The sequence below is a fragment of the Malurus melanocephalus genome, unplaced genomic scaffold (genome assembly GCF_030028575.1).
Source record: "Malurus melanocephalus ecotype Western Australia unplaced genomic scaffold, MMel_1.1 scaffold_3, whole genome shotgun sequence".
Lineage (NCBI taxonomy): Eukaryota > Metazoa > Chordata > Aves > Passeriformes > Maluridae > Malurus > Malurus melanocephalus.
This window is the reverse complement of record NW_026623235.1, coordinates 3769078-3779501: the sequence shown is the minus strand read 5'-3', so window position 1 is coordinate 3779501 and position 10424 is coordinate 3769078. Positions and strand designations below refer to the sequence as shown.

General features: G+C 45.3%; 1 protein-coding gene across 1 annotated transcript in view; it reads left to right on the top strand.

Annotated features, from left to right (window-relative positions):
* Positions 1 to 6349: 6349 nt before the first annotated feature.
* Positions 6350 to 10424, top strand: part of SAMD12 (sterile alpha motif domain containing 12) — a 173001-nt gene continuing 168926 nt past the window's right edge. Inside the window, exon 1 of the mRNA XM_057367849.1 lies at positions 6350 to 6459. Within this exon, the coding sequence (XP_057223832.1) occupies positions 6447 to 6459 (13 nt within the window). The 5' untranslated portion in view covers positions 6350 to 6446. The remainder of the gene's footprint in view (positions 6460 to 10424) is intronic.

Here is a 10424-nt window from a genome sequence, read left to right as displayed (position 1 = left end):
CGGGCTGTAGTGACAAAGTACATCAAAAAAGCCAATGTACTTCACTTCATCTTTACTTGTAGAACCGACCTTCAGGAATCCCAGGTCCCAAGAAGCAGTGAGAAAGTCTGGTGCAAGGAAGACAAACCCTTGGGTGGATGAGGATTAGGTCAGGTAACATTTAAACACACTGGATATATATAAACTACAGGGCTTGATGGGCTGCACCTGACATGTACTGAGGGAATTGGCCAACATCACTGGAAGATGACTCTCAATTATCTTTAAAAGCTCAYGGCAATCGGGGAAGATTTCTGATGACAGGAACAGAGAGCATCTGGACAACTGSAGGTCAGTTGGCCTCACCTTGGTCCTTGTGAAGGTGACAGAGCAACTAATCCGGAAAACCATTACCCATATTTAGGTATAAATAATTTAGGATTATTTATATTAAATAATATAAATAATTTAGGATATGAATGCCACTGTACTGGAATCCATGGTCAAAAATAGATTTGAATGTGGAGACAGATTCTTCTCAGCAGTGTCTCAGAAACAAGGCAATAGCCACAAACAGAAATGCAGAAAATTCCATTTAGATGGAAAAAAACCTGAGGAGTGATCAAACATTGGAGCAAATTGCCCAGAAAGGCTGTGGAGTGTTCATCTTTGGCAATATTCAAACCTGAACAGACATGACCCTGAGCAACCTGCTCTGGTTGCCTCTGCTCTGAGAATAGTTTAAGACTAGATGATCTCTAGAGCTGCCATTCCCCAATGGCTCTGTAATTCAGTGCTTGCAGGTTACTGACAGCACTGAATTGTTCAGTCCACATCTACTTGCAGCTCAGCAAACAACAGCATTAGTCAGGATTGTTTAAACAAGTTACTCAACTGTTTGCCAACTGGTCACATGGACCTGCTATAGTAGACTGCTTTTCTAGTTCTGTTTAAACACACATCCTCTGTATGGTTCTTCCATTTTTTATGAGGAATGCTTATGTGGCAGGGCTCAATGATTCACACTCTCCAAACATGAGCAAGGAGGGCTCAATGTGTTACTTTTCTCTGCAGGAAAAGGACACAAACATTTTTCAGGAAAGCACAAACTCATTCACTGGTCTCAGATCTCCAGTACAAACTAACTCATCTGAGGCTATCGCTGAAACAGCCAAATTCTGCATCAGTGACACTGCCCTCCCTTGTTCCCACCTCAGCCAACCCAATTCCTTGTGCTACCATACTGTTTGGGCAGTCACCAGGGAATAAGAGCAGGTAGCTGATGGGTGTAACACTCAACAGGCTTTGTGCCAGGTAACATTTCAGGAGAAAGGCAGGCAGTTTGAGGTTACTGATAGCAGTAGTCTGCAGGAAAGTAATCCACCACTTTAGACAGCAGTGCTAGTCAGGGCAGTTGATGGCATTCATAAGATCACAGGATGATTCAGGGTGGAAGGAACCTCAAGAGGTCTATASACCAATCTCTTGCTCCAAGCAGCACCAGGTGTGAGATCCAAGTAGGTTGCTTAGGGCTTCATGCCATTGGGGGCCTGGGAATCACCAAGGATGGTGGCTGCAAAACTTCTCTGAGCACCAACCTGCTCCAATCCATGACTGCCCACAAAGTGAAAAAGGTTTTCCTTATTCACAGCCTAAACTTCTCTTTTTCTAGTTTCCATGACTCAAAAAGCYGTCATCCAAGGCAGTCACATCTGTAGTCTCTGCCTGCAGCCCTACTGCTGATTTTGGACTGTACTGCTGGGCTAGTTGTGACAAACTTGCTTTGGGAGGAAAATCTCTGGCATTTTCCCATATTTGTATAAAAATGATCTATGGTTTACCACAAAGCAATGAATAAAACAACCCATCAAAACATGTGATGATGGCAAAAGTCAGTACCATTCTGTGTGTATAAGACAGGTGTTACTGGAAAGTGGAATTAACTCACACTTATGACAGAAGTGACATTTGTATATAGTGCTGTCTACCTCAGACATGTACAGATAATGTCAACCCAACCACTTCCCTTCCCTGATCTTCTCGCAAATGAAGTAAAACATAAAAAAGTTCTATGAATCTTCTGGGTATTTTAACACTCACATTCCATTTTTCCCTTGAAATTGGTTAAGAATGTTTTAATTTATTTAAAAAATTAAATAAATACTGAAAAGCCCCCAAGTTAGGAAAACACCAGAAAATGCTACAGTAATGATAAAATACACCTTGTAGACATCTTGTGTTCATTTCTGAGTCTCCTACAAATCCCTAAATGCACTTTCTGTGGTGTTCAGGATAATCACATAAAATATTTTTGACAATTAGGAAATGTAGGTGTGTAAGACAAACAATACTCAAAATATATTTCAGCAACAGTATGAACAAAAAAAAAATTAGGATGTAATTACACTACTGTACTGGTAAAACCCTAATTTCATTGCCTTAGTGACACTTAAAATCATATTACATGTATTTTTAACATGTTTATCTATGTTTTCCTTGCCTAATAGCTCTTCTGAAGTTGTTCTCAGAACCCAGAAAACTGCTTCTGATCCTTAGTGCTTACACTTTGACACATACCATACCTTGGGTCATTTTGTGGTAGTAGGCCTGGATCCATGCTAGCATAAGAATCTGTTTCCACAGATCAGAGCATGGGACTTATACAGAAACTCTGTTTCTCCCCTTTTCTCAGTATAAGTTTAGATGGGTTAAAGAGTGTCTTTTAATTAAAAACAAACAAACAAACAAACAAACAAAAAATAAAACCAAAACAAAGCAAACAAACAAAACCCCACAACCACGAAGCAGCAATGCACCCAGCATTTTTTCCCTGGTATTCTTGCCTTACAGGTATTTGCATGAATCTCAGCAGGTTTCTTAGGAAATGCCACTTCCTAGAGAAAAAAAATGCAGAGAAACTCCACAGCCTCCTCTTCTCACTCCAGATCTGGCATCCACTATTCCTCAGGCTGTTCTTCCAGCCACGTGGCTGACTTTGACAAAGGGAGGGGAATCAGAAGGGAATTCTCTRCTCACTGCTTCCACACCTGAATTTCCACCTACTTCCTACACTGCAGKGTCCACAAAATTTCTGCCAAAATGTCTTTTTTTTTCATTAGCAAACAAGTGCAGCTCCTGACCTAGGGTGTGTGCTGAGAGCATGCCTGAACCATCACATGGCCCTTCCCTTTTCCTCTTCCAGCTCTCAGTAGTGGCAGAGGTACTGAAGTGGAAAGTCCCACTTCTTCTTCCCCATCGGTATCAAATCTGTATAGTCCTACACATGTTCCTCCCACACCTTTTCACAATCWAAATGCTTTTATCATCAGTTACCTTTGAAAAACACATCCATTTCCACATATCCTTTCCCRGGAATATGCAAGGCAATGTAAGAGTTCAGATACTGAAACATTAGGCAGATGGTGTGGTCCTGTTCCTGTCATACTTGAGTTTGACAACAAACTTTGAATGGTTTAACCTCACCATCACAGTTCAGGCCCAGTCAGCTAAGCAAATCACAGCCAAAAATGTTCAGACATGGGTGTGCTGCTGTTCACTGCCAGAGACACATGGTGCCTRACTTGAGGTCAATGATTTTCAGACRTTTCTTCAACTGTCCCTGAAARCTTCTCCTGTGCATATGTTTTGGCACACACAATAAAAGAATCATATTTGAAAATCTCGGGTCACAGTGATATGGCAGAAATACCGCACTAACAAGATCATCAGATGAAGATCAATGAGAATTTCACTGTTTTACAGAAAATACTTAGGAGMACAAGGGGTCACTTAAAGCTTAGTGACTGTTGAATTTCTGTAAGATGAAAGGGGAATAAACAGAAAAATTATGATGGATGATACTGTAGCAAAGTATACAAGTCTGACATCTTGTTTAGACTTCAGAACTCTTGCAGTAGAGCAATGCTATTGATGGACAGTTATCAACTGCACTTTCATCTGATGTTAGCTGTGCAGTTCTATTCAGAAATAATTCAAATGGCTAGGGAGCTCCTGCTCAGTATTGCCTTTTCATCTGGTGACCTGGGGCAAAGTACACAGCAAACTGACTGGGGCTGTGACAAGCCAAGTCTGTTYAAAGAGAGTTTGCTACACTTCTAAGAGAAAGTTTAGAAAAAAACCTCTCCAAAGAGAGGCAAAAAAGCAAGAAAGTAAGGCAGGAAAAGCAAGMGACAGCTCTTTCTGAGCAGAGAAAGACAAGTCTTTTTCTACACTATAATTTAGCAAGGTGTTTTAAGAAAGTTAGCTCACTCTCACCTGATGCTTCTGAAAGCTCTTCTCAAAACAGAYTGTACTTTACCATAGATTAATTGAATCAATTCACACAACTTTTTGAATCAATTCACAGCCCCTTTTCGCTAATGAGCAGCACACATTAAATTACAATTTGTCTAGTTTTGACCAGAATTTGTTAAGTTTCTGATGTTTTTAGATATTAAGTTTCACTAGCTAGTAGGTATCACACACTATACCTTTTAACATCTGTCATGCCCTRTTTGCTATCTAGTCACAGCTATAATTTTGCTGTTCTTCAGCAGGCATGAAGTTGTAATTAAAAACTACAGGGCTGTTTAAAGGGCTTAGTAAAATTCTACTCACCAGGGATGTCCTCAGGGTCCAGAGATGAAATGCAGTTACGGGTCAGAAATTCAGCATACTAATGGGGATAGGGCTCCAGCTCTCCATGTCCATGCCACTTAAACTCTGAGCCTTGATTTATTCCTTCTATGGCTCCCAACTCATTCCAAAAAGAAAGCACGGCTTCACATATGCATTAGCCAGGTAATTACTCCAATATATCTCCAAATATTGTCACAGTCAAATAAATTATTAGTATTTGAATACATAAACTTAATACAAAATGTCATCAAAGTCACAGAAGCTTATTATGTATTGAAGGCTGTTTGTGTGTATTACATATATTTGAAAACTGTGAAATCTAGGAACATCCTGTTTCSTCAACAGAAAGCATGTGAAGATCAGTCCATTCTGCCAGCATACGGGATCAGGTATGTGACTGCRCTGCACTTAGGAGTACCAGCATAACCTCTCAATTTTTTTTTACTTATAATGCACTCTGAGTATGCCTACCACTYTGCAAACACATGAACGACAAGGCTGCTGCTCCAGGAAACTTGACTCATATACAACACAAAGGCTAATAGTTCAAGTGCTTATGAGAGCAAACAACAAGCCAGGTCTTCAGGGCAAAGCTGGTTAATAGAAGGSTTAAGGAAAGAGCTGGGCTTCAAGRACCTTTGTTATAGGCTCTGAGTTTCCTTCATAAAATAAATAATAAAGTCCCAATTTTTAATGACTTCAGATATTTCAAGGATGTCAGAATTCCTGGGGTTTAGGAAGGCTCTATTCACTTGCACATTGTATGTTCTTGCACTCCAATTTGAAGGATTGTTTGGCAAAAATAGTCAGTCATAAATAACACTTATTAGCCATAACAGCCACTGCTAATAAACCAAAAGAACCTGTGGCAATGTTTTCATGCCCTATTTGTGTTTTCTCTTGTATACTGAGTCCCTTTGCTGTCATCCTCTTTTTTTAATAATAACAACTTTGATGAGTAGAGTAACTCATAAACTCTTTCCACGTAGTTAGTATTTGTTATGCACTTAAAATGAAAAAATGGCTACTTTTGGTGGGAAAAAAAGTCTTCAAAACCTGATATCTCAAAATAAMACTGGAAAGTGTACAAGCCCAGAGCTGTTTTTCAGACAGCCAGTGTTCTAGGACAGATCTCGAGGGTGCCAGGCTGTTTGGTGTAAGATTTCTGACGACTTGAACTAACGGCGCCACTACTGTGTCYCTAATATCCTTCGTTTTCTGGATTTGGTGGAAGACCCGTCAGAGTGGGACAGGATGGAGAATGGAGAAAAACTGAGGGCCTCACTCCAGGGTGAGATGCTGACTGGTAGTTCCTGGTGCTCTGTGTGCGCCTTTCTCTTTCCCTGCGGACAAACTCCTCCGGCCGGCCAGGACGTGTGGTACAGTGGGACGGGGACAGAACTTATCCCGGAGCCGACAGCCCGGATGCCTGAGATGACTGAAATCCTGGAGAGAAACATCCCAGGGCTGTGAAATGCAGTTTCTTGGGGCAGAGTGCCCCGCAGCCCCTGTCCCACACACGCCTCGGGGGTCCCCAGCGCTGCCGCCCCTCAGAGCCCCCGGCCCGCCCCCGCACTGCTGTCTCTGCCCGGCCGGGGAGGCGCCCCGGGGCCCCGCCGGCGGCAGGGAAAGCCAATGCCTGGCCGRGCGCCCGTTTCCCGGGACTACGTTTCCCAGGGATCCGCGGCACGGCCCCGCCCGCTGTCAGCGAGCGCTGCAGGTTGATCGCCGCGGCTGCAGATGAGCGGAGCCCGCGCGGGCGGGGGGGCGGCCGGGGCAGCGCCGCCGGGGCCGGGTCGGCGGCCGGCGCACTATGCGAGGCCGGGAGGATGGCGGTGGAAGGTAAGGGCTTCGCGTCCCCTGCCCGCCGCCCCCGGGGTCCCTCCCCTGTCTCCTCCCCCGGGCACTCACCTGCGCCGCGGCGGGGCCACCCGGCCCGGCCCGGCCCGGCCCGGCGGGAGAGCAGTGACCCGGCGGGGCTACTCCGCCGCCCGCTGCCCCGGCCTCGCCCACGGGGCGCTCGCCGCCCCCCTCACACCTCGGCCCGGCCGCCCGCGGCGCCGCGGCTGCCCCGGGCCAGGTGCCGTGTGGCCGGGCCGCNAAATGCTCGGTCCCTGGAAGCAGCAGGTAACAAGGCATGGTTTTTCACCGTCCCTTTATTTATCTTCACCACGTGGTGCTCAGTTTGCTTTCCAGGCGCCGCGGCTGCCCCGGGCCAGGTGCCGTGTGGCCGGGCCGCATCTGCCACCCCTCCTCCCTGCGGCGGGTAGGCGGCAGGGGCTGCCCGGAGCCTTCGGTCGGCAACTTCCCGGCGAGCCCGGAGGTGCCGCCTCTCCCGGCAAGGGCGGCCGACCTGCGCCGCCTCCCTCCGGAGCGGCCCCGGCGGCCGCGCTCAGCCCCGAGCGCCTCCCCCGCCCGCCGCCGCTCSGTCTCCCGCGAGCAGCGAGACCCCGCTGTCCCTCGCTGCTGCCCAGACCCCGGAGTACCCGGGGCCGCGATGCTCAGAAGCTCCAGCAGACCCCGGCCGTCCCCGGCAGGGATGCAGAGCTGTGCTCGGCCCCTCCTTCCCTGGGAAGGATGGAGAAGCCAAAGGGCCGAGATGCTYAGCTCCTGGGCAGCTGGGGGCTGTGAGGTGTTCGTGAGGTGCTCGGCTCTTGGGGAAGTACCCCGGTAACTCAGGCGATAGTTACAAGACCTGTAAAGGTGGATGCTTTGCTAGGKCTTTCAGTAAATACTGGATTCCCTTTAGCCGTCTAACGTTGGCTGTGTGCTCCCTTTCCATGGGGGCTTTTGGGAAGTTCGAGGAGAGAGGTGTATGGGAGAAGGCAGATCTGCTCTATTGCTGTCTGMTTCCAAAATCCACTTGGTTTTCTAGCGCTTTAGAGTGAGGCAATGACAGTCCTGGGGGTTTGCACCTCATCTTGCTTTGTTTGGTGCCATTGGGAAAATATAGGAATCCTGTGCAAACAAGTAATGTGACCCCTTCTCCTGTGCTTAATTTAGGGTATGTCAGTGTTTTGGGGTGTTCATCTCGAGACTACCATGAGTTTTGTTTCAAAGTTATGCTGGGATCTACTGTTCTATCAGAGGCACTTGTTTCATTGCTGAAAATCATGCTGAAGCAAGTGAACAGTGTAAATGATAGTCCAGCAAAAATTTAGGCTTCCTGGAGGCAGTGGGGAGCTTAACATCCCTGAAAAACATCTTCCTATGCATATTTAAATAGAGGTAAAAAAGACCACTGTCTCAAAAGGTGTCTGTCTACATCCCAAGTTGTTCATCCTAAGCATAAGCCTCTTCATGAGGCAAACATTTCTTATGCACAAGCTGTTTTACTGAATGGCAGTTTTGAAGACTGCAGTGATACAAAGAAGGAAGGTAGTGGTCCTGAATAAAAGCATTACTTCTTTGGTGGCAAAAGCATAGTGACATGAACTGGGCATGCGTGCCCAATAGTGGGTAAGTAAGTAAATGAAATGGACTGCCATGCACCAGATGGTTCATATGCCAGCAGCAACCCCTGTTTCAGTGTACTCACTAATGTCATCCTCCTTTATTTACTTGAAGTCCTTCTCAGTCTGTTTGCTAGATCTTTTCAGGTCTGTAATAATTCCTGTCATATCTGCAGTGCCCTCCATCTGAGAATCTCTAAAAGCTTTGTAAATATTAATGAAGGAAAGCTCTGCTAAAGCTTTGGGAAGCAGTGCCTTTCCCTTCTCCTGAGATGGGATTTTTTTCTTTAACTCCTTCTTCTCATTTCCTTCCTCCAGGATGCATCCTGCTGTGGTGTCTCAGAACAGGCATTCTTTTCTGTCTATTCTGCATTCCTCCCATTTTGTTTTTTGTCYCTCAACTTTCTTGCCTTTGCAAAATTCTGTTGCACTCACACACAGCAATATGATTATTTCAGCACAAATAGCCATATGGCCATGACTACTTTGTGTGGATGTAGTGCACTCACATTTYGGGTCTTTTATTATCTATCATTTTCTGTTGGAGCTGTGTTTCTTTGTGTGGCTGTGCTTAAAAGCTTGCTTCGCTCTTAATGTTCTGCCATATTGGAGCTCTGGGTGTGAGCTGTGTTCTGTTCCTGAACTGCGACTTTTGGAAAGGAACATGTGACGTTACAGCTTCTGTTTGGAAAGCTGAGAGGTTACTWGTTCCTCATAACTCCCATCATCACAGTGCACCGACCCTGCTTTAGTCGAAAGTAAAGTTGCCATCAAATCTTCTGAATAGTTTTGTCGAAAAATGTCCTGGCATCAGGAAGAACAGACAGCTGGGACTTTTGTTTGGTTTTCTGTTTGTTTGCTTTGGAAAAATGCTTTCCTGGTTTGTGGCTTGGGATCTTGAGAGCATAGCCTCCTATACATCAGCTTRGAAATAAGGCTTAAGCTGAGGTTGTCTGGCCTTCCAGTCCCTGCAGTAGTCAGCTGGGAGCTTGGCTAGGATGGGCTTCCTGGGCTTTCTTTTGATAGAGTGAAGCAAGGCTCCTGAATGGTTAGGCCAACTGGCTTCTTGTGCAAACTTGCAAGTGGCTGGCTCTGTAGTGCAACTGACGGGGAGTGGAAAGGTCCCTGGGGCGCAAGGGAGGCATGAATTCTGGAGCATGGGAGTTGCTGGCAGGAGCCAACATCCGCTGCCCCACCAGCTCCACCAGGGCTATTGTTCTATGGAAACTGCCTGTTTGTCAGCTTCAGCCACAAACCCARAGTCTTTCTTTTGTTTTTCCTTTCAGAAATGCTCTGAGTGGCTAAGGTAAAAATATTTTGTAGCTTACACTTTTTGGAGAATCTTTGAAAAATGTGTTCATTTTATCTCACAAATTGCTGAAGTCTTCCTCAAATTTGAATATTTTAGAGCTGTCTTAGTATGGCGTGCTGGGGTTTACCTACATGTTACATTTGTCCATTGGTTTACTTAAGGAAAATATTGAACCTTTTTTAGTGGGTTAGCTGACAGTGGTAGACTTACAAATACGAAGTGGGAATTTGGAGAATACTATACTTCCCATACTTTAGTGTCCCAAAAGGGATTATATGGACTTGGGAGGTCCTTTGGACTGTATAGTGCCGGTGCTTCCAGACTGATGAAAGGATTTGTGTGTGTATGAGAAAAGTGAGTTTGCACTCCTTAATATGAGCCCATCTAGATGGGAGCACTGCCAAGGTAAATCTATTTTTAGACACAACAGTTTTGACAATGTTCCTTTAAGTGGGTTTTTTTCCTTCTAGTAAGAATGAAAGAACTAGGTCAGAGCCAGTAGAAAAAGGCTTTTGATCTCTGCAACAGTGTTCTCAAATTTTTTTTCAGTTTGCTCTTGTGCAGCAGTGGTAAAGGGGAAGAGAGAGAAATGATGATTTCTTTCCCTCTCAGTGGTTATTGCACAGGAAAGTGAGACACTGACAGMACTCACCAGATGATGTCTGCATGCAGGTGATCCCACACAGTTCTGTTGGATCCCCTGCAGATCTGACATGTCAAGTCTTTGAGATTCCTGTGCTAAGTACTAATTATGTCATGGAGTTCTTTCATGGTAAGTGTTTAATGAAGTTTGGTCAAACACCTTTCTTGTTGTGTATAGGCTTTGGAAAGTCCACATACATTTGTTGCAGGTTCCTCCTGGAAGTTTGTGTAAAATTCCAGTCTCCTATGGCTCTTCTTTAGTGGGCTCATGCTGGCGAGACTCTGGATTTTGCTACAGGATAATATTTTTTACTAAGCACTGGAACCTTGCTGACATAAAATTATAATGACTAGCCTTACCCCTTGGTAATCCTTAAGGAAACTGAGATTCAAAAGAGGTT